The sequence below is a fragment of the Macrotis lagotis genome, chromosome X (genome assembly GCF_037893015.1).
Source record: "Macrotis lagotis isolate mMagLag1 chromosome X, bilby.v1.9.chrom.fasta, whole genome shotgun sequence".
In the NCBI taxonomy this organism is placed as follows: domain Eukaryota; kingdom Metazoa; phylum Chordata; class Mammalia; order Peramelemorphia; family Peramelidae; genus Macrotis; species Macrotis lagotis.
In genome coordinates, this window is record NC_133666.1 from 27083077 (window position 1) to 27108346 (window position 25270).

General features: G+C 41.3%; 1 protein-coding gene across 22 annotated transcripts in view; it reads right to left on the reverse strand.

Moving 5' to 3' along the window:
- Nucleotides 1-25270, reverse strand: part of FRMD7 (FERM domain containing 7) — a 63674-nt gene that overhangs the window by 22239 nt on the left and 16165 nt on the right. For 11 of the 22 annotated variants that reach the window (XM_074201190.1, XM_074201191.1, XM_074201186.1 and 8 more), the window contains 5 exons: nt 25023-25110; nt 24756-24849; nt 23636-23741; nt 23094-23194; nt 39-5600 (listed from right to left, as the gene is read on the reverse strand). In XM_074201190.1, coding sequence (XP_074057291.1) covers nt 39-113 — 75 coding nt within the window. In that variant the 5' untranslated portion in view covers nt 114-5600; nt 23094-23194; nt 23636-23741; nt 24756-24849; nt 25023-25110. The other 11 variants (XM_074201173.1, XM_074201177.1, XM_074201174.1 and 8 more) reach the window with 11 other exon arrangements.

Genomic DNA, 25270 nt, shown 5'->3' on the forward strand with positions numbered 1-25270 from the left:
GTTTTGACCCCAAGAGCTTTAGGATCAAACCAACTTACATTGTTTCCTGACTGGCTTCGGAATTCCAATCCAAAGTATTCTTTCTCCGCCAGGTTAAGGTGACAGCAACTCATGTTGAACAATGCTTTTCCAGAGGACTTTTGCTAAAGAAGGACAAAGATATGGGACACCAAAGTTATAGTATCCTTGGGGTTTGGCACAGCTCAGGTTGGCCACGGTTACACAGAACAAACAGGAACTATAAAGACTCATTTGTGAGATTGCTGTTGAGGAATTTTTCAAAAGAGATGGACATGTTCTATTCAAAACCTTTAACTTCTCTGAATCTCAGATTCTTCACCTGTAAAATAAAGCTACTAAAAGCAGCACCCCACCCCCACCCCAGGATTGTTGAGAGACTCAAAAGGACTAATACCTATTAAAGCTTTCCAAATTTTAGAACACTTTGTTTCCATGATTATTCCAAGTAGCAGTCTAAAGTGGAAGAGCCTTGAAGACCAGGACTATTTTCTTATTTGTTTCTGTATCCCCTTCACCTAGCATAGAGCTCTACAAACAGTAGGTGTTAAATGAATATCTGTCAAATTGATTTAAATTGCATAATGCAGTCACAATAATACAAGCCAAATTTACCGATTTCCCAACAAAGCCCTTGCCAGCTCAAGTCCAAATCTTTAGGGGAACTTAGAGGATCTATTCTTCTAGCTGAGTTTGGCTAAGCCTGAGGCTTGGCAGCAGAGGTTACTGAAGTCCTGGGGAGGTTGGTGAGGAGCATGATGGGAAAATTGGCTGCATGTTGATAGGCTGAAAGCCTCTACTTAAGGCAGAGGGCTCAGGGCTGTGGCCTAGGAAGCCTGTGATGCTTAAGGGTTGCTTTCATACCATAAATAACGCAGGGCTTGTCAAGGATGCAACTGGAATCATGAGGGCAGCTTCCATTTCTCCAGAGCTATAATTAGAGTTCAAAGCAACCCTGGAAAGGAGGAAGCCCAAGCAGGATTCCTATTCTACAGAGAATGGAGAGAGGCTCAGAGAAGCTCAAACCCAGGTCACCTGACTCCTAATCCAAGATTTTTGTGATTGCTCTAGGCTAATGCCCAGGATAACTTTCAAATGTACTCCCCTCCCCAGTCTCGACAGTTCCAGATTTTTTTTTTTGTCATTTTTATTTTCATTTCTCATCTGGATGTTTGCTGAAGTAAGGGAACAGTTCCAGGGTACAGATAATCCAGTGGGGAACTACATTCCCCAGAAGGCTGTGCTTTCCCCAGAAGGCTAGTAGCTGCCAATGGGTTCCATTAAAAAGGAAAAGGAGGGCAGCTAGGTGGCACAATGTATAGAGGACCGGCCCTGGAATGAGGAGTACCTGAGTTCAAATACCACCTCAGACACTTAATAACTGCCTAGCTGTGTGACCTTGGGCAAGTCACTTAACCCCATTGCCTTAAATAAAAAAAAGGGAAAACTCAATCTCTCTTGTTCTCGTTCTCTCTCTCCTCTCTCCCTCCCTCTCCCCCCCCCCCCCACTGAGATTGAAGTTGGAAATACAAGAAGGAAAATTGATAGTAAAATATGTGCTTCTGGCAGAGCAAAAGAAACAGCTGCTGGAGAGAGAGGGAAGGAAGGGAGAGAGAGAAAAAAAAGTCAGAAACAAGGCAAGAGCTGGGAAAGACAGAGTCAATTTGGCATATTAAATTCCAGTGCCCAAGAGGACAATGTCTACCAGCTACTGCTCCAAGAATGAGAGAGGGGTTATTAAGTAGGCCTTGAGGATACTTTCTGGCCCCCTAACTCCCAGAGATGAGTTTCTATGAATTCTGTCCACCTTTCAAAAGAATGGAATGTGTGAGGATTGTTTGGGAGTAAAAGAGCTCATCATTTGTTTTGGGAAATGCGGGGAGATGGCAGCTTTTTACATTACCACCAATACTAAAAAACCAAACCTTTTCTCTACTAGAATAGTTAACCTTAGCTTAACCTAATACTCCAGAATAGTCTTACACAAATTCTGAAGTTGTCCTGGACAAACCTCACAAAATCTAGCCTGAACCCCATCCCACCTCCATCTTGGCTCTGGGATCACTTGCTACTTCCTTGGTTCAGAGGGCTTTTAAGGATAATCATCCAATCCAATCCAATCTACAGCTCAAAAGCCTCCATCTAATGGTCATCCTGTTGCCCAGCATGTTCCAGGCATATAAACCTAAAATAAAACATTTACTCAAGGCAAATGATAAAGTTTATGTGCAAGTACCCACCCCCAGAAAGCTGCCAAGATGCTCTGCTGATATGGATTAATCCCTTTGCCTTCCCTTCATCCCCTCCCCCAGCAGCAGGCCACCAAGAACCCATGAGGGCAAAATGGGAGGTGGGGGGGGGGAGAACAACCACCACATTGGGTGACCTTTCCCATGTTGCCTTTTTCCTCACTTTCCTCCTCCTCCTCTCAGTCTTACACTATCCAGACCCTACCCAGGCTGCACTACTCATGCCATATAGATAACTTGGGAATGACAAACTCTATTCCTCCCAGGGAGATGGAGAAGAATGTCTGCTCTGCCTCTGCATTCAAAGGCTCTTTAGTTTTCACCACTTGCCCTGCATCAGGCCTTCCAGGCCTCAGCGTTGTCATCTGACAGTGATGCAGTCCCCAAACCCTGGAGTCTTGGTATCTGTCTGACTTCTGCAGTCTGAGGACTTTGAGAACTTGCCACCCATCCTTGCAGTTCACCCTTCCCATACAGTCTTCCCCAACTGGAATGTGAGCTGCTTGAGAGCAAGGACTATCTCACTTTTCTGCTTGTATCCCTAGTGCTTAGCATACAATAACACTTAATGTGCTTTTTTTTCTTTCATGCATTCATTCATTCATTCATTCATTTCCTCACTCATTCATCCCAACTCCAGTAAAAGTATTTACCTAGCTGGGGTAGTAGTAGTGGTAGCAACACAAGTATGACAAATTAGTACCTGTACAATCTCTTCACAATGCATTTTTTGATATCTATTCAATCAAGTCATTCCACAAACCAGTGCAAAGAATTCAAGACTCAGTCACAAGCCTGGAGTTCAAATTCTGACTCTGTCATTTACCACCTGTGTGACCTTGGGTAAGCCATCTAACTTCAGTCTCACTTTTCTCATCTGTCAAGTGAGGGGGTTGGATTACATGATTTCTCTGGTCCTTAGCTATGATCCTAGGCCCTAGGCTAGGAGTTGGGAAGACAAAGGCCAAAACAAATAGTTCCTGATCTTAAGAGCTTCCTTTATCTGTAAAATGGAATAATCTTTGCATTCCCTTCCAGTCTACCTCAACTGACAAGAGGGAAGCTCTTTATTAACCTACCAAAGTGGTCGAGAAATGGGAGCTGATGCTCTTCTCATCACAAGAGCCTCTTTTTGGAAGATACCTGGTGTTCCTGCAACTGCAGGCTCTCAGTGTCTACAGAAAACAAACAGTGGCATTGAAGATGTCACCAGAAAGGCCGGGGCCTGAAAAGCATCATCATCAGTGGATTTCAAAGAATGCTGTCAAGGCATCATTAAAGAGGCTACTACTGGCTTCCAAAGAATCATGGGATGGAGAAAAAGAGCTGATTTCTGCAGGCCTCAAACAAGTCCCTTGACCAAACTAAAGCATTCCCAGGCTTTACCATGGACCTCTTTGTGCTTGTACACCCTTGGACAAATCATTTCACCTCACTGGGCCTCAGTTTCCTCCTCTATAAAATGAGGATATGGGACTCGACATCTGAGATCACTTTCAGCTTTAACTCTAAGGTACTGTGTGAACCTTGTTTAAAGCACTTTCCCTCTCTCGACCTGTTTTCTCATCTGCAAAATGAGAAGTTAGGACTAGATCACCTGCACAGCCCCTTTGAGTACTGCAACATTCTATTCCACTGCATAAGACTCTGCTTAAGAAGACCCAGGGTAAAAATCCACTGTCTTCACCCACCTCAGTCTTAGCCAGACAAAATTAACAACAGCAACAGTAGCAGCAGCATTAACATCAATCATAATTTTTATGGTGCTTTAAGGTTGGACAAATGCTTTCCTCAAAATAGCCATGTAAAGGAAGAAGTACAAGCGGTTTTCTTCCCATTTGATGGATGAAGGGAAAGAGTCTTTGAAATGACTTGTCCAAGGTCACACAGTTGAATGGCAGATAGGTGATCTGAACTCAGGTCTTCTGATTCCAAGTCCAGGGCTAAAATGGTAGTTATTTCTTTCTCAATCTAGGCAAGGTTTTACTTACTTTTTCCATACTGCTGGCCCACTAAGGCTGCCCAGGAAGGCCAAAGCCTCACTAAATCTCAGATCTCTTGCCTAGAGGAGTTATATGACTGTTATGTAAAACTGGGAAGAGCAATCCAGCCTTATTCTTGTGGGGAGAGGGGGAGAAAAGGGAGGGGTCTGCAATTACCATGCCTGTATCCGAAAGACATGAAAAGTGACAGTGTAATAATAGCTTTCTCAAGACAGTGCTCTCAAGTCTTCTGGAAATTGCTAGCTACTTGGGGGTAATTAAAACAATTAGAATTGTTTGTTTCTATGAATGCACTAGCTCCAAATCCACGTGGGTTTGATGTACAGCCACAGCCTGCAACTGGGAGCTAGAATTCTTCTCTGAAGAAGCAAAGCATATTTGTATCAATGCATCAAATAAAGGTGTGCAGGCATCCTCTTCCAGGACATGAAAAGCCAGAGAAACTTCCTTCACTTTGTAGAGAGCAAAAGTGAGTCCCTCATAGGTGAAGAGTCTTGACTGCCATGTAGTAGAGAATGACATACCTAGGACTTAGGACTCTTGAGCCCCAAAACAGTATAGTTTTTATTATCCCATAATCCTTGAAATGTAGAAAGATAACTTGGAAAAGGGGAGAGAGTCAAGAAAGGAAAAGCTTCCCGGGTTCCTTCTTTTAAGTCACCCAATTTTCTTTATAGTCTTCCTTTCTCTTTGAACTTTACGATTAATGGATGGATGGATGGATGGATGGATGAATGGATGGATGGATGGATGGATGGATGGATGGATGGATGGATGTCCTCTCCTGAATTCTGGACTCTTATTGCCCAGGTCTTCCATCTGAGCCTTGATATTTGATTTCCCAGTTGTTTCCCAAGTAGATGGGAAAATGATAGGTAGATAGATACGTGACCTATAGACAGATAATCGATACAGCATCATTAAGTGCTTACTGTGGGCCAAAGTGATATAAATACAAGCAGGAAGATTAGTCCCTGCCCTTTCAGAACTTGCATTCAATCCCTTCATATTTCATTGCTTTTCTCCTTCTCTTTCCTTCTTCCTGTACCCTTCCCTCCTTCCCAGGAATGTAAGCAGCTGGTCATCCCGAGCCTCAGCCAGGCTCACAAGGCTGCTCATTTATGAGAGCATTATTAAGACATAACACTTTTGGTTGGGGTTTTTTTTGGCAAGGCAATGGGGTTAAGTGACTTGCTCAAGGTCACACAGCTAGGCAATTCTTAAGTGTCTGAAGTTAGATCCGAACTCAGGTCCTCCTGACTCCAGGGCCGAGGCTCTATCCACTGTGCCACCTACCTGCCCCAAGATGTAACACTTTTGAAAAGTCCAGCTACACAGGGAACCAAAAAAAAAAAAAGGAAATCTATTAAGGCTCACATAGAAAGTTTGTAACAAATGAACAGAAAACACATTTTTAAAAAATCCTTAGGAACTTATAACAAATTGAGATTGGAACAGAAAAGGGAGGAAGGGCTTCATCAACCTTTGTAATCATGCATTTGCTAGGGTCTAAGTTCAGGACTAAATGAACCAGAGTGAACCAAATGAACCAAACTCATCAGGAAAAGAAGAGATCACATGACCAACCATCAATGCCAATCTAGCTGTCAGTAAATGCAAAGCCCCTCCCCCAATCCCACTTGGAAAGTAGTGCTTGCCCTGGGTCTAAATTACATTCAAGTTCCTGTTGTGCAGTCTTTGGATCAGTATTAAGCTTCATTTTGGTTGTCTGTTAATTGGGACTCCTCTCTTCCACCCTGATCTCTTGTTGCCCAGCTCCTTCACCTGGGCTCTGATCTTGTATTTCTTAGTGCCTTCCCTAATTCTTGCTGGACTTCCTGGCTTGGGATCTGATCTGTTTGATTCTTTGTTCCTCTTTCAGTGCCTTCTTCACAGAAAGGATTCGATAGATTGATCATCTGGCTATTTAAGCTCCGGTTGTCTCCCCTTTTTCTCTGGGTCTAGATCATTAGAACTGGAGACCTGCCACAAACCTGGGGAAAGGTCTTCTTAATACCTCATTTATTCCTAAGATATTGACACTACCCAGGTCAGATATCAGAGTACAGTAGATAATGCATAACTGAATCCAACTTAGACTCAGGATAGCCTACCTTTAAGACACCTTTGGAGACTATCTAGTCCATCTCCCTCATTTTTTAAAAAAAGAGGAAACTGAGGATCCAAAGAGGTTAAGTGACTTGCTCTAAGTTACATATATAGTAGATTTCCTAACTCCAAACCTAACAAACTCTTTCCATTTCACTGACTGCATCTTCAATTCAGAGAAACCAAATATTCATGTGTTTAATCCCTCTGCCAGACTATAATTTCTATCTCCACTTTCTATCTCTCCCAGTAGTGCTCAGAGTTCTGCATATTTAGAAGGGGCTTAACATTTTGTCAACTGAATGAACAAAACAGTGAATATTTGAGCTAGAAAGAAATTCTGAGTTCATCTCATCCAATCTGCCTTGTCCCACATCAACTATTCTATAGAGATGAAAGATAACCTTACTGATAAGAAACACCTTACTGGGTCAGACTATACTCCATCTGGCACAATGTCCACACACTCAACCAATCCTCCCTAACTCTCCCTTGGGAGTCATCTGAGGTCTGCCATCCAGAAATTTCCTTACGTCCTTCTTGAACCTAGTTACATTTTCTTTTCCATTTTTTTTTAATCTTTTCAACATATGTTCCATACTGGAGATAATAATGCCAGGTGTTTGTTATGCAATACAGTGAAGAAACGTATAGGAAGTACCTCTCATGATTGCCTGAGGCCATGCTCTTTAGGGAATAAACTGGGTAAAAGTCTTTCCGGATTTGGTAAATAAATCTTAGCCTTCTCCCTTCCATTTCAAAACCTCTTGACTGTTATTTCCCACTCTTTCTTCCATTCCCAGGTGTCTGTCTAGGTGGAGACACTTGATCCCATCCCTGTCTTCTCTAGCAGACTGCATCCTTTTCAATTGCTATCTACTATTTCCCTCCCTACAGTCTCCCCCATCCTTACCATCCTCTCACCAATCATCAATGATCACTTAATTGCCAAACTGGACGAGCTTTTCCCAGTGTTTATCCCTCTCAATATGGCAGCTACATATGAAGCTAGAGACAACCTTCCCTTCCTGACTCCTTTCTCATCTGTGGGTCTTTATGATACTACCTTCTCCTGGTTCTGTTCCTATCTACCTGATTGCACTTTCCTCATCTCTTCTACTGCCTCATCATCCATGTCACGACTCCTAACTCTTGAGATCCTCAAGGTCCTTTCCTAGTTGCCCTTACCTTTTCTCCGTATATGCTCTCATTCACCTTGTTGGGTCTCATGAGTTTAACCATTATCTCTATGAAGATGACTTCCAGATCTTTCTCCAGTCCCAGTCTCTCCTAAGCTTTGGTCCCATGTCATCAATTGCATATTGGATATTTTAAACTCAATGTCCCAGAGACATAAACTTGGACTCAATATGTCTAAAACTGAACTTTCCCCTCAAACCCTCCCTTCTTCCAAACCTCCCCATTTCTGTCAAAGATACCACCATCCCTCAAGAATCTCAGATTCACTATCTCACCTCTATTCCTCACTTTCACCCTGCATACCCAATCAGTCGCCAAATCTTGTTCTACTTCCTCAGTATCTCTGGAATCTGACCCCTTCTTTAGCTTCCTTAGTTCAGGCTCTCATTACTTCTGACCTATAGTGAGAAGTCACTTGCCACTCCAATCCATCCTACACAATGCTACTGAAGTTATTTTCCTCGTGAGCAGATGTGATCGTGTCATTCCCCTATTCAATAAATTTCAATGACTCCCTATTGCCTCTCAGATAAAATATAAACTCCTGTGTTTTTTTTAATAAGTGCTTTATAACCTGACTCCAATCTATATTCCCTGCTTGCTGGACATTCTTCCCTATCCCACACTCTGAGATCTTGTAAAATTGGCTTCCTCTCTGTTTTATACACACACACACACACACACACACATACACAGACATAGCATTTGCATGCCTTTGTTCTGACCATTCTCTCTATCTGTAACACACTCCCTCCTCACTGCTGCCTCCTAAGATTGGTCTCTTCTTTTAAGAAATTCAATCACTAATTTTTCCAGGAAGACTTTCCAGATCATTCTCCTCTTTCAATTGCCACTGTCCTCTCCCCTGAACTACCAAGGATTCAATGACTTAAGTGATTATAACTTTATTTATATTTATTCTGTCTACGCTTTTCTATGGACTTGTCTTCTCCACTAGAATATGTAGAAATTGTTTCCTTCATTATATTTGTGCCCCGGGATTGGAACAGTAGTAATAAATGCTTGCTGATTAGTTATCAATTTTACCTTCATAAGAGCTACCATTTTTACAGTACTTTAAGGTTCACAAGGCCCTTTCCATATATTATCTTATTTGAGTCTCATAATCACCTGGGAAAGTAGGTTCTATTAACATCCCTCTTTTAGAGATGAAGAGACTGAGGCAAATAAATGTAAAGTGCCCAGGGTCACACAGCTAGCAAGAGGTAGGATTTGAACTCAGATCTTCCTGATTCCTACATTCCCTTTAGACTGTTTTCCCAAGATTGTGTCATCAATTCACAGGTTAAGCTTGGTCCTTGCCACACCAAACCCCTAAATTAGGAAGGCAGAGAGGAAAGGAAGGTAGATTAGGAGACAGAAGGCATGAAATCAGTTACTGTGTGACTTTGGAAAAGTCCCTTCCTCTCTCTGGACCTACTTCAGTTTCCTCATCTGTAAAGTTAGGCAAGTTTGATTGGGTGGCCAGTCTCTTCATGACCTTCTCAGCTCTTTCATTTTAGGATTCCAACCACTTCATTTTACAAATGAACTCAGAGAGGGAAATGGATTTATCCAAAATCACCCAATTACCTGGTAGCAGAAAGGGGACTAGAGCTTGCTCCCCACTACCCCATTCTCCTCAAAGCTGTAACCAGTATACAGTGAATGGGGTCTTAAGGGCCCTCTCTTGCACTTTGCTTTGATTGAGTTCCTACTGCTATGTGAAGCACCTTTTCAAAATAACTTCTCAGGGCAGGGACTAGACTCTCTATGGTACAGATCATCCCTCTCCTAGTGCCATCCAAGTGTTCTCCCCACCCATCCTCCACCAAGTGAATGTCCCTCCCTCCTTACTTCTGGCTCTTATTATACCATACTAAAATATACAAGGAATAAGAGAGAGGCACACTTTAATCTGCAAAGGACAGCAACTTTACAGGAAATGGGTAAAATGATAGCAACCTGTACTAAAAGGCAGGACCCCAAAGGCCAATGTCTTATCTTAGAGCTATTTATACCCTCCCGGTGCCAGTTTTGCCAATACCTTCCTCCTTGAAGTGCTGAGGTCTAATTATTTTTGGGGGCTTGCAGTCAGCACTAACTAGTTCCCTGCTATTTATGCAGCAAACAAAGTTTGCTTCTCTCAATCCTCCACTGAGGACTTACTGGTCCCAAGCACCCCCATTGTGATTACTGGTGCATCTGAGTCAGGAGAGGGGCTGAGAGAAACATTTCTCTGTGTCACTCCCCTACTCAATCAATTCCAGGTTTCCTGGTGCTTCAAAGATAAAAGATCAATTCCTCTGGGGAGCTTAGAAAATCCTTGATAATCTGGCCCCCAATCTACTTTGCCAGTTTCATTAGACACTGCTCCCCCTCCCATGCTCAGGACACTCCAGCTCCAGTCCCTATACCTTGTACTGGCTGAACACTATGTCTACAATGGACCCCTGCTCATCTCATCCCTCCTATCTCCCTATAAAGATGCAGGTGAGGCACCCTTGTCTATAGGAAAACTTTCTTGGTCCCCCAGCTGCTAGAGCCCAGCCTCCCAAATAATCTTGTATTTAACCACCCTGTGGGTCTCTCTATATGATCTCATTTACTTTCTATTTGTGCTGTAGCTATTTTACATGAATTTATTTCCCCTGTTTATTTATCTGAGCTCATTTTCGACTTTATCCTTAGCCTTTAGCCCAGTGCTTAAAAAGATGCAAGCTGACTGTGCCCACTATAGGAAGATGCTTGGCCACTAAAAGTACTTCATAATGGTTTTGCATGGCTAAAAGTTGGCCCAGGGGTCTCTTTTTGAGGGAGGACTGTCTCCTCCCAGGCTGCTGAGTTCACCTCAAGGACCCAGAACTTCCTCCCTACAATCTGTTCCCTCTGTTCACACAGATCACCACCCCATCTTTACCTTAGGAGCCAGCTTCAGCAATTGCAAATGAGAGAATATATGGAAAAGAAGGTTGCAAACCTCAAATCACAATTAAAATGCCAATTATTACTACAGGGATTGAGAGTTTATAAAGCACTCTCCTCAAGGGTACCTAGGAAAATAGGGAAAGTATCCCTAATTCTATAGACAAGAAAATTGAAAGCTCTGGGGAAAATAGGGACTTTTTCAGGGTCCTCCTATCAGTGTTAAGAGACAAAATTCAGGCCTGGATCTCTTGCTTCCCAAGATCAATATTCTATCCATTGAACAACACTGCCTTTCGAAGAATCCCAGCATGGCTGAGTTGACCTTCAGAGAGTGAGCCCATCATGCCCTTTAGAGTACCTAGATAAGATGTGTGGAAAAAGTCATTGCTTGAACACTTCCAGGGACAAGGGGGCCCAGTATTTGAGGCAATGTGCTAGCTGGAGCACTGCACTTAAGATGAAGGAAACCTCAGGCTCACATCCTACCTCAAATATTTACTAGTGGAGCTGTAGGGCTCCACATAAGTCACTCAACATTTCTGAGCCCCAGTTTCCTTAGCTATAAAATGGGTGTTATGGGTGGGGTCAAAGAAAAAAAATGAATATGCAAAAGTTTTTCAAACCTCTGAGAGCTACAGAAATATGTACTTCATCATTACTTCATTACAGGGTTCTTTCCATGGTTAGGCATCTCAAAAAGCTGCTTCTTTTCATGCCTTCCCACCCCCCCCAACCCCCCCCCCCCCGGCTACACCCAGCCTAGCAATGAGAATCCCACTCTTAGAAACACTGCTATTACTACTTACAGCCTGGCTTCCCACAATGCCAGCAGGCTCAGCTGCATTGACACCCCAATTGCTGGGTATCAAGCCTCTCCCATTATACCCCAAAATAACAGCAAGCCTTGCCATTTGCAAGAGGTTAGCTGACTTGAAGCCAAGAGCGGGAGCAAATCAAGAGCAATAGAAATGGGTGACTTTTTCCACAAGTTCCCCTACTGGGGGCTTCCCCATTAACTAGCTCCCAATGTCTACTGTACAACAAGCTTCCTTGTCACTTCTTGTCAAAAGATGAGCTTTGAGCTTCCTGAAATGTCTATTCAAAATTTAGCCTAGAGCAGGTCTTTCTGAATGTGAAGTCGCTGATTCAAGGCCTGGCAGGCGGGACCATGTCACTGCCAGTAAATGGATATAATACTTAAAAAGCTCAGCCTCAGCCTCCCCCACCACCTTTCCATACTTAAAAGGCTGTTCCCCCCTCGGCACTCCCTGCCCCCATGGTTCCTTTTCTTTTTAATGACATTCCCAGAAAGAATAGGAAATGCCTAGGCCCTAAGATGGGAGTCATTTGCTGTGAAAATGTTCAGGTCTGTGGCTTTTCAGATGTCTCTCCACATAAAAACGATGAAGAGATGGAGAAATGGCAGGCCTGGAACCACAGGCATCATACCAGCAACACATGATGCACATAAAGAAAAACCTACTTTCAAAGGGGGTCGCCCACAGCACTGACCTGTAAGAAGACTCTACAGTCGTTGGGAGTTTAGGCATTAAAAATGAAATATACCTTTTGTATGAATCCCAGGAACTCTTTGATTATCCTTCTTATAACTATTATTTCCATTAGGAACCATCAAGCCCAGAGAAATCACAAGCTAGACTACAAAGAACAAAAATAAATACTGTGATCACATAATAACAATGTCCCTTTCCTGTCGATATTGGGAAATGACACCCAGAGAGGTACAAAGATGGATGGATTGTTTTTGTTAAGAGAAGACTTTGAACTGAATGGAAGGACATCTTGGAGTTTTAAATTAAGTACCAAGTCCAGAATTGCAACAATAAATGAAGCTAAGTACAAAGTGAACCTTCCTCCTTGGTTTTTATCTCTTTCTGACAACTCCCCAAACACAATTTACTTTTCCCATTCTGTCCTCTGGGAGAGGAGGTAAGATCTGGCCTCTCCTTTTAAGGACCAAAGTGCTGTCAAGCCTCCAGAACATAACCAAGTGCTTAGACAAAGAACAAAGAATGATTTCAAGAGAAAAATTCCATCAGTTATCCCTTGGAGGTTGAGCCCAAACAGGTAGCTCCACGAAAGCAGACTCTCCAAGTTGAAAAGCATCTCAGAAGTCAAACTAGCCCAATCTGACAGAATAAGACTCCCTTCTATGGCAGCCCATTACAAGTGATCACTCAGTCTTTGCTTAAACATTTCCTGTGATGGTCAACTCACTACCTCACCTCAGAAGGCTTCCTATTCCACTACAGAACAGCATCTACTCACAAATGTTAAGCATGCCTTAAAAACAACTCTGATTCAAGGAAGAAGGATATTTGCTCTGGAGGAATTTTATGGGAAAATGTCCCAAAACCCAGTTTTTAATGAAATAAAACCTCCTTTTTCCTGAAGGGAAAAAGTACCTTATTTGGAGGCTTTTTCCAGGGGACAACAATCACCTCTTGGATAGGTTAATGAAGGTAAAGTGGACAAATGGCCATTAGGTCATGCCGGATACAAGGAGGACAATAAGGGGACTGTCACTTACATCTACCATGAAAATTTTCTGGGAATCATCCAGGAACTGGACTCGCAAGTGCAGCATTCTTGTGGAGGCAGGGGGTTGCCAGCAGCCTTGGTGCTGTAGCTATCAAGTGAAAGGGGCTTCTCACTCTGGAGCCTATCTCCACTGAGGCTTCCCCCTTGCAGCTGGATGGAGCTTGAGAAAGAAACCGCCTCTAGCACAGGGCACAATCCAGTTGGGCTGAAGTGATGTACGCCAAAGGAGACCGTGCCAGAAATAACCCCACTCGTTAGGGCGGCCCCCTTGATTTCAATGGCAGACAAAGAGGAAGTAGTCCTTGCTAGGATGTTGAGTGCATCCTTAAAGCAATCTCAGCATGAGAATGAACTTTTTCAAAGAGGATTTGTAAGTCACAGGGCATCAACTTGATTTCAGAATTCTACACTGGAAGATATCCTGGTAGAACTGGGCAAATAGGCTTTTCTTCTCTATCAAATGAAGGGGCTGGATGGGGAAGCAGAGTGATAGAGTGGCTAGGAAACTACTCTGTCACTACCTGGTTGGATGACCTTGGACAAGTGTCTTCCTTGCTTGGAGCCTCAGTTCCCCATCTATAAATTTTTATTTTTAATTTTTTTTGCAAGGCAAATGGGGTTAAGTGGCTTGCTCAAGGCCACAACAGCTAGCTAATTGTTAAGTGTCTGAGGCCAGATTTGAACTCAGGTACTCCTGACTCCAGGGCCAGTGCTGTATCCACTGTGCCACCTGCCCCCCCATCTATAAATTAAGGCAGTTGGCTCTTGACCGAGAGATTCTGCTATTGGGCATATATGCTTAGAATAGTGCTTAACACATAATAAACATTTAATAAATGATTTCTCATTAATGCCTATGCCCCCAAAGAAGTCAAAGCAAAAAGGCTCCATATCTGCATACATATACATATATATGCATACACACACACACACACACATACACACACACACACACACAAATATTCACAGATAGGAGCACTTTTTGTCGGAGCATAAAATAAAAAATTAGATGCCTATCCACAGGAGAAATGGTTAAGCCGATTCTAGTAAATGAACGTAATGCAACATTATTGTATCATAAGAACTGTATCTTGATATGAGGAATTTGGAGAAACACAGGAAGATTATAAGCAGAACTTACAGAGTGAAAAATATATACAATTATGATATAATCAAAAATACTAAAACCAAGCCTGATACTATATAATTATGATGACTGATCTTAGCTCTAAAGATATGATGAAGAAAAATGGACTGTCCTACTTCAATCAGATGCCATTGCTATGTCATTTGGTTTTCCTTAATTAATATCCAGAAATGACTGTGATGTAAAAACATAAAGAATCAATTAAAACTTTTTTAAAAAATAAAAAAATCTCTGAGGTTTCTCTTAGCTTATATGTCTAAAGACTATATATTCTCCATTATAAAAAAAATATGATGTGACACAGCAGAATATCAATGTGAGTAACAGAAAGAATACTGGACTTACAGTTGGCAAAAGATGGATTCAAATTCTACCTTTGACAGCTAAGTGATCACGGATAAATCAATTTCGATCTCTGGGCTTTAACTACATTATCTTTGAAATGAAGAACATACTTGAAATGAAAAGCTGAAAAAACTAGGGTATAGAAATGTAATATGATTTAGGAGAAAGATGTCAATTATGAGGAATTCAGGGATACACATACACACACAGAGAGAGAGGGAGAGAGGGAGAGAGGAAGCAAAGAGGAAGATCTGGATGAGCTGACTGACTGAAATAAGTAGAACAAAGACAACAACAACAAAAACATAATAAAGGCTTTAGGATTGGCAGAGTACTTTATGGCTATGACCTGGTACATATCTAAAATGGAGTAATGATTGTTGAAGGAATAAAAAATTCTTTGATCAGTCAGGATCCAAAGAATGAAGAGTTATATCTTAAAAGTAGTGTCCCTTTTCTTCTAGCTCTGGAAGAGAGTGAAAGGCTCGAGAGAAGACGCAGGGGTGAGAAAAAGATGCTAGTGAGCAATATAACAAAGAGGGAGAGACAAAAGGAGCACTCCTGTCATTGTCACAATGTGATAGGTTGTGAGGGAAGACCTAAACCATATAGACACCACCTGAGCATGAGGCAAGATAGGCTATGGATGCTTAAGCTTGCCAAGGATGATGAAGATGATACCCTTCTAACCCCATCTCAGCATCTCTTCCCCTCCCAGGAAGTGACTTCCTATCAAATTTTAACGTTCCATCTTTCATTTCTGTTTAACTGATAAAGGTTGATAGACCATAAGTGTTCTGAGCTATTGGTTTCTGCAAAAAGAGCTAAAGAAAAATATACACAACTACAATAATGTAAATAAAAACACTGAAAAAAACCTTAAGGCTGTGTAATTAGTGACCAATTTTAGTCCTAAAAAATAAATGAGGGAATGCACTACCCTCCTTTTGTTGTAGAGGTAGAGGGTTGTGGATATAAAGTGTTGCATACCTTGTCAAATGTAGTTGCTGGGGGCAGCTAGGTGGCATAGCAGATAAAGCACTGACCTTGGAGTCAGAAGTACCTGGGTTCAAATCCGGTCTCAGACACTTAATAATTACCTAGCTGTGTGGCCTTGGGCAAGCCACTTAACCCCGTTTGCCTTGTAAAAACCTAAAAAAAAATGTAGTTGCTAATGTGAGTTGGTTTTACATGTTTTGCTTTGTTACAAGGGAAGGCAGACTTGGAGAATGGAGTGTGAGTATATCTAAAAACAGTGAGGACAAGGTATATAGACAAAAGTATACAAATCATCAAGAGTCTAACTTGAATGGGGGCTCAGAAGCTGTAAGAAAGAGAATTTTGTTCCATCTGATTAACTTCTGAAAACAACAGAAAGATCAAGTCATGTGGATCCAGCTCCCCATCCTAAAAAAGTGGACTTTAAAAATACCATCTGTCCTGTGTTTCTTGTCCTCTGTTTCCTTCTATGCATGGTTATTAAGAATATTTGACACTATTGTCCAGCCCCTCTTCCCAAATACTCTCTTCCCTGGTTGCTGTGACACTAACCTAACAAGTCAATCAAAAGCAGAAGTTGAACTGGTTCACAAAAGTGTCAAAAAGTTGGAAGGGAAGAAAGACCAGAGTAGGACTAATAGCCTGGGGGAGCAGGAAGGGGCAGAGTGACTGAAGATTACACTGAAGAGGGAACACTTGCTGTTCCTCTTGTTCAGCAGGGGTAACCACCAGTGAAGAAATGGCAATCAGATTTCCAGGGCAGCTAGGTGGTGCAGTGGATAGAGCACCGGCCCTGGAGCCAAGAGGACCTGAGTTCAAATGCAACCTTAGACATTTAATAATTACCTAGGTGTGTGGCCTTGGGCAAGCCACTTAAACCCATTGCCTTGCAAAAAAAAAAAAAAAAACAACTAAAAAAAAATAGATGATTATGGCCCAAGAGAGGAATTTAAGAGTTATGATTTAAGGAGGTGGAACACATGTGGGTGACAACAAGATCAACAAGATGACAATTCTTGCATGTGGGTGAGATGGAATAAAAGCAAGGATCTTGGGAATAAAGGAGATTGCTAAACTAGGAAACGAGGGGATAGCAACATGGAAACTAAAGTCCCCCAATGTAAAAACAAAATATGACCTAAAGAGGAAGTCTATGAATCAGATATCAAAGTCCTTAAAAAAGAAGGATGACCTGGAGGTCAGTAGATGACTACAACTGGGAGCTAAATAAAGTGATCCATCTGCATGGAGCAAACCTCAAAGGCATTAAATCTGAAAGTGGTAGCAAGGCGTATCTATTGCTTTTTCTGGTCTAGGGTGTCTGAGGCACTGCAGAAAGTAATGATGTTGGCCACAGACAAAATGTCTTCTAGGGGAATCCAGGAGTTTGTGACTGAAAGAAAATGGACAAAGAATGAAAAGATCTAATAATGAAGAATAGTTTGTTACCTTTACAACCCAAATAGAAGGGTAGAGCAAAGTCACAAAGATCTGATCAGAAACCCTTCTGTCACATCCATCCCAGAAACAATGGCAGCTGAGACCCTGACCTCAACTCAGAGTCTGCTGGATTAACCCTGTCAGAACAAAAAGTGAAAGGCCAAATGGCAAGAAGCCTGAGATCAGATGGAAGGGGGTCTGTGCTATTTGTAGTGGAGTTAAGGTCTGGTTGATTTATTCACTCTCTATCATCAGTGAGGGCAGTTCTGCTTCAAGGCCAGCTCCAATGTGGAACTTATTACCTGGGGGTAGGGTGTCAGGTGTCAGGTCTATGGTCTGGGCAGGACTTGGTAGGGAGGGGCAAGGTTGGGGGTGGAGTGCAGATGGAAAGAGGCCTATGTCTGGGCAATGACCAGGTGGCTGGGTGCAGGAGGTTGGACAGCAATGAAAACAAAAAGCTGCCATTGAAGCTTCGAAGACTTGCAAAGTATTAGATGTGCATCATCCCCTTTGATCCTTACAACAACTCTGTAAGGTAGATGCTGTTGTTCCCATTTTATAGATGAAGAAACTGAGAGACCTTTAAATAACTTGTAAGTGTCACACAGAATTCAGAACGGCATCTGAATCCAGGCCACCTTGACTCCAAGAACAGCATTCAAACCTCTTGGCTGGCTACTGATGGCTAAAACAAGACCTAATGCCTGAAGCTCAAAACAAGCTCTAGTTCTCAAAGAACTAGGACTTAACAAGCATATTTTGCCTTCTCAATGAGTGGAGGAATGTGGAACTTAAAATTTTTAAAAACGAATGTTAAAAATGCTTTTTACACGCAATTGGAAAAAATAAACTATTTTAATAATCATATTCTCTTTTTTTAACCCATATTTTATTTGTTGACAATCTCTATATAAAACATTCACATAAAAGTCCCTATTTTTCTCACTGAAGTGACGGACTTTGCTGGTCTCTAGAACACTCTGACCAGTTGTGGGAATTTGTTTAGGAAAAAACAGAAAACTCTGCGCATACTCAGGGCAAGAACTAGAATGGTGAAAGAACTGGGTATTATTTGGAGTAGAAATGGTATTTAATTTACGGGGCTATGATGGTTTTCCATCGAGGAAGCCTTCTGTGGGATTAGCATGGTCCAAAGAACTGTAGGTATGAAACCCCAGTCGAATTAGGGACAAAGCTCAAGAGGGTTAGTAGAATTCCTACTGACCAACTGAACAATTTTCTGACCCAATGCTGCTGCCCTGGTGAATGCAGAAGTGGGGGGAAGGGGGAACATCTGTTTTTATTAAAGTGTGTCCTTTTCGTTAGAAGTTATTTTAGTGCATTTTATGGTCTGAAAATGTTTCATTGTGATCCAACCCAAAGCCTGGATCACTGACCTGGCCTGATCTATGTTTGGCCCATAACAGTAGTTAGCAGGATTAGATGGCAATGATTTTGTGGTTGAAGTGGGGGAAGGGTCGTGCCAGAAAAACAAGATAGTCTCAGACTGGAGAAGTACACGACTCTGGTATCTTGTATCTGCAGCACTGTTAGAACTACGTGAGAAACCCTAGGATAAGAAGGCTCCCACTGACCCTGTAATATTAGCCCAATGGGGGCTTTAGAAGTTTGACAGGGAGAGTTAAAATGTTTTGAAATCTAATATGCCCGGCTCTTACTAATGGTTTTTGAAAAGCTGGATCAACAATATAAGGAAAATGAAAGCAAGTTGTCTACATATTCAGTAATAAGAGATAGATATGAATCCATTTTAGGTTTTTAGGGCTCATGCCTTGAAGGCAGAGAGACAGCAAATGGCACTGGCAACAGCTCGGGTCAAAAAAAAAAAAAGCAAGACTTATAGAGGGGAAAGAATGGGATTGCAAGGCAGCAGATGAGATAGAAAGCTTCTGACTCAGAAGTCCCACCAGAAAATGTGTTAAACCTTGCTGACATTTAGGACTATTATTAGGGATGAAAATCAAAGCCCGAGTGAGGATGAGAATTTGGAACTGTTGCACATAGTAAGAAAGCCAAGCTTATTATTCTATTCCAGCCCCCTGGAATGGGATTTCCCCAAAGAAGGATCAGATAGTGGGTGGGCTTTCACCACCAAGAAACCTGGGAATTTGTAGAAGCTTAAACCAGAATCTAACAAATCATTAGAACAACAGTTATTGAGGATGTGGTCTAATGGAGGTAATGTGTAAGCCCCGCAGCAGAGTATCATCAGCTTGTGAAACTGCAGATTCCCTTTGAGAAAGTCAGTTAGAAAATCAGTTAAGAGGCCCCAGTTGGCATTTCTCCTTTGTCACTTCTTAGGTGGCTAAGATAGGGGGTTCGGCAGACTTGGTCCAATAAAGCTGAATTCTGACTTTCAGAAGTTCCTGGGTGGGGGGGGTGTCAGCAAAGGAGGGGTAAAGTTTCTAAAGCGATGGGTCTGGTAAACTTAAGTCACTTGACCCTGCCTCTCCCTCACGCTCAGCTTGTGTTAGCTGTTCGTTTTAGGCATGTGTTTGGTATGACTAGATTGCATGTTCTGGATGGAGTCCAAATAAATGGCACCATGTGATAGGTATAGGCCTACTTTATCACACTACTATGCAGACCTGGGCAGAGCAACTCAGGAAATTGAAAGATGAGACTAGGAGAGCCCCAGTGACTTTTTTTTTTTTAGGTTTTTGCAAGGCAAATGGGGTTAAGTGGCTTGCTCAAGGCCACACGGCTAGGTCATTATTAAGTGTTTGAGACCAGATTTGAACCCAGGTCCTCCTGACTCCAGGGCCGGTGCTTTATCCACTGCGCCACCTAGCCGCCCCAGTGACTTTCTAGGAAAATATGAACACTCACACCAAAATATTCATAGCAGCATTTTTTTATGATAGCTAAAAACTAGAAACAAAAGTACATGCTCATTGATGAAAGAATGCCTAAACACATTGTGGTATATGAATGTAATGGCATATTATTGTGCTGTAAGAAATGATTCCCCATTTGGAGTCATTCCCCAACTCACAAATGGTGAAAGGATAGGATCAGGCAGTTTTCACACAAAGAAATCAAACCCATCTATAGTCATATAAAAAAATTCTAAATCACTATTGATTAGAGAAATGAAAATTTAAAAAATTCAGAAGTACCCCCTCACACATATCAGATTAACTAATATTACAGAAAAAGAAAATGATAAATGTTGGAGAAGATGTGGAAAAATTGAGACTAATGTACGGGTTGTTGGAATGATCCAACCATTCTGGAGAGCAATTTGGAACTATGCCCAAAGGGTAATCAAAATGTGCAAACCCTTTGATCAGCAAAATCACTACTATGCCTGTATCCAAAATAGATCAAAAAAAGAGGGGAGGGAAAAGGTCCTATCTGTACAAAAAAATATTCATAGCAGCTCTTTTTGTGGTGGCCAAGAATTGGAAATTGAAGAAATATCCATCAATTGGGCAATGGCTGAACAAGTTACAGTACATAATTGGGATGAATTACTACTGTGTGAAAGAAATGTGAGCAGGATGATTTCAGAAAAAACTATTAAGACTTCTATGAACTGATGCAGAGTGAAGTGAACAGAACGAGAAGAACATTGTACACTGTAACAGCAATATTGTACTTTGATCAATGGAACAACTTGGCTCTTCTCAGCAATACAATGATACAAGACAACTCAATCTCAAAGATCTCATAATGAGAAATTCTATCCACCTCCACAGAAAGAACTCATTCAAGTTTTCTTCCATAAAATGACTAATATAGAAATGTATTTTGCATGATTGCACATGTACCTAAATCAGATTGCTTCCCATCTCAGGATTAGAAAAAGGATTAGAGGGAAGATAAAAATGTGCAACTCAAAACTCAAAAAAAAATCTTTTTAAAAAATATAAAATGGCTAAAATATTTTTAATGAAAGACAATTTAATCACCCTCAAGAAAAACGCAGATCTACACAAAATGATGAAAAGTAAGCAGACCAAGAAAACAACATACACAATGCCTGCAAAAACGTAAAAGAACCACACACAGGAAGACAAAAAATACATTCATAAGATTATAAAGAAGATGCAAGGCTCAAAAAAAGATACAAGAGAACACTCCTACCCACCCCTTTGCAGAAGTGGAAGAGCCACAAGTGTTGCATATTACACATTTTTTGGTCTTTTTCAATGTATTAATCAGCGTTGTTGACTTTTTCCCTTTTTTTTGGTCTTAAAAAATACTATATGGGGGGCAGCTAGGTGGCGCAGTGGATAAGGCACCAGCCCTGGAGTCAGGAGTACCTGGGTTCAAATCTGGTCTCAGACACTTAATAATTACCTAGCTGTGTGGCCTTGGGCAAGCCACTTAACCCCATTTGCCTTGCCAAAAATCTAAAAAAAAAAATACTATAGGATAGCTTTCTGGGAGGGAAAAGTGAGAGATAATGGTAAAAACTATGATGATATAAAAAAAGACATCAATATAAACTTATTTTCAAAAAAAATTTAACTGCATTAAAAAAAAAAAGCAGTTATTGGTCTACCTACCACTGAACCAGACCTGGTTAATTAAATGATTAACACAAAGTCAGCTTTGGTCCAGAATTGTCTATTCCAAATTGTGATGTGAAGTAGTCCCTTTCCTTCCTTCATTTAAGGAAACATAATTTTCTTCACTGGCAGCTCAGCATGGTTACCTGGATCTTGGCAGCTACTAATTCAATAATGAGGAATAATTTGAGGAGATGGGATCTAGGCAAGTTTTCCCAGTGGGTGGCATGTGAATTAGCCTGGAAGGGAAAGGTCTTCATCCACTGTGATTCATGGGCAATGGCTGTGGGGCTGGCTAAGTGATCTGGAGTTTGGGAATAACTAGACAATCAAGGATTTTCCTCTTTGGGGTCAGGATCAATTTGGTTGATACATAACTATTTGTGGGGAATATGGAAGCATATCAGAAATACTAAATCTCCTCAAGTGAGCTGACTACTCAGGCAGAGGCTCTTTTTTTTTTTATTTTTTTGCAAGGCAATGGGGTTAAGTGGCTTGCCCAAGGCCACACAGCTAGGTAATTATTAGGCATCTGAGGCCAGATCCAAACTTAAGTATTCCTGACTCCAGGGCCGGTGCTCTACCCACTGTGCCACCTAGCTGCCCCTATGGCAGCAGCTCTTCTAGGAAGGACAGAATGGATATTGAGCAGACAGGCAAAACACACTTAGTAAGCGCTTGTAATGCGTCAGGATGGGGCACATCATCATTTTGGCTATATGACATCATGTTGTGGTGGGTACAGGACCATATGTTACCCTTAACTAAGGATGAAGCATCTCCTCTTGTTCAATGATATTCACTTAGTATCAATCAAAGCATCCACCTTTGAAAGACTGGTATGGTATGATCCCACATGGTTCTTGATCTGTCTCTGTCTGGTAAAATGATTTCTTGGTCCTCTTCTCTCAACTCAGGATGAGAAGTTTCTCCTTACTGTAGCTGATATTCAGGATATGGCACTGCAGTATCAATTAAGTCTTCAGCCACTAACCAAGGTTTTACTAAACATATCCTTCTTCCTTATGGGCCTTCCTGCACCCACTACTACTGACTTTACCATAAGGTAGGTACAAGACTGGATCTGCTTTCACCCAGAGATTTTCTATCTCCAGAATAATTCTTAAGCAGCTAGTATTGGTGTGAACTCTGGGATGAATTCAACAGTAACTCCATAAACAAAAGCCTGATTATCAGGGTTGGATACCCTTCCTCCCAGAAGTCTGTGAGAAATTAGCATTACCCCAAAATGGGGTCATGAAGCAAAGACAACTGAAACAACTCAGCAACCAAATGTGGCGGGGGGTGGGTGTTTCACTCTAACAGTATCTTAGATTCAGTCAGAAATGTTATCACTGATGCCATAACTTTGCTATTCCTGGAGCTTCTCCTGTTTGTTTTAGATCAGGATATCTATTCTGCATTGCTTCTGATGTTAACCCCATTGCAGAGATTTTTACTTTTATAATAATACATTATTTGATATAATATAATATATAATATTAGAATAATACATTATTTGATATAATAATAATACATTATTTGATATTTTTACCTCTTAATCTGTTGCATTAAGCTACTTCTCCAGTGTTGCTTATATCAGGTTTCTTCCCAAGGTCAGAAGTATTTTAAGATCATCTAAGAAGTGGAAGGTGTCTGGAAAAAATTTTGAGACTTTAAAAGTAAGATAGGAATTCAAATACATCTTAGATGAAACCTTAACAGTGGAGCATGCCCTCTAGGCTCATTCCACCATTCCAGTTAAACTGGCAAGTTGAGCTCCAGATTGGCAATCGCTCCCTCAAGTGTCAAGGGTTATCTTTACGAGTGACTATTCTCTCACTATAGATCACACCCTCCACCCTCAACCCACCCAATGTCTTTCTCACTAACAGTCAGTAAAATGATCAGAAATAGCATTTACTAAAATAGCATATCAAGGACAACAGTTAAAAAGCATTTCACAGCCAAGCCAAGGTTATACCCTCCCACGAAGAAGTAGCGAGGAGTCAGGGGTTGGAGGAGATCAGACACAAAATTAAAAGTACAATGATACTGAGACATATGGTTAGGGAATACGTGGCCAAGACAACTCACAACTCTGGGTCAGCCAGGCCTCCGTGTGCGTTCCTTCTCCAGAGTCCTCACAAAATGTGCTGCTGCAGTAGTAGAGCATCTATGTCAGTGATGGAAGAATTTAACACTACACATACACATGGAAGAAGATATATAAGAAATATATTAAAAAAAACCTGTACACATGGGGGTAGCTTGGTGGCACAGTGCATAGAGTACTGGCTCTGGAGTCAGGAGCATCTGAGTTCAAATCCAGTCTCAGACACTTAATACTTATCTGGCTGTGTGACCTCGGACAAGTCACTTAACCCCATTGCCTTGCATAAAAAAAAAACAACCAAAAACTATACCAATGTCAACAATGAACATTCATAGTATTACTCAAAAGTAATAATAGATGGTATAGAGAGACACATAATAAGATCGGGTGTAGCAACATCCAAGGATCCACTGCTATTGAAACAGTCTAAATATGAGGTGACGTGGTTCTACATCAGAGGAGAGAGGAGGCAGTGTCACAGGAGAGAAGAAGGCATATATGAAAGATGTTGCCAAGGGACAATTGACAGGTCTTGGCCAGATTGGATATGGAGGACAGAGAGGAGAAAAGATAGTCAAGGGGCCGCTAGGTGGCACAGTGGATAGAGTACCAGCCCTGGAGTCAGGAGTACCTGAGTTCAAATCTGACCTCAGACAGTTAATAATTACCTAGCTGTGTGGCCTTGGGCGATCCACTTAACCCCACTGCCTTGCAAAAACTAAGTAAAAAAAAAAAAAAAAAAGAAGGAAATGGTCCATATGTACAAAAACATTTTTATCAACTGTGTGTGGGGGGAGGGGGGAGACAAAAAACTGGAAACTAAGGGGGTGTCCATCAACCAGGGAATGGTTGAACATATTATATAGTATACCAACATAAAGGAATACCATTGTGCCAAAGGCAATAATTAAACTGACACTCAGAAACTTGCAACAACATGTAAGAACCAATAGGGAATGAAGAGAAGCAGAAGAACAATTTATACAATAATAAATATAATAAATATTGAAAAGACAAACAGCTTTGAAAGACTTAAGAACTATGATCAATGCAATGACCAATTCTGATTCCAGAAGACCCAGAATGAAAACTGCTACCTACCTCCTGACAGAGAGATGATGGACTCAGGATGCAGAATGAGAGCAGTTTTTTGGACATGGCTTCTGTGCAAATTTGTTTTGCTTGTTTTTCTTCCCTGTAGGGAAGGTGGTGGGAAAGTAGAAATTAAAATTTTTTATTAATTAGAAAAATAAAAACTAGCTAAAAGAATTGGTGGGTCAGATAAACATGATAGAAACAATCGATAATTTTATTAGGGGCAGCTAGGTGGCACAGTAAATAGAGCACTGGCCCTGGAGTCAGGAGTACCTGGGTTCAAATCCGGTCTCAGACACTTGATAATTACCTAGCTGTGTGGCCTTGGGCAAGCCACTTAACTCCATTGCCTTGCAAAAACCTAAAAAAAAAAATTCATTAAAGCTAATAATAACAATGACAAAAATGATCAAAATTTGTAGGATGCAGTCAAAGCAGGCCTTAGGGAAAATTTTATATATCTCTAAATACTTTTTACAGAAAGAACAAAACAATAAACTGGACATGCAACTAAAAACATC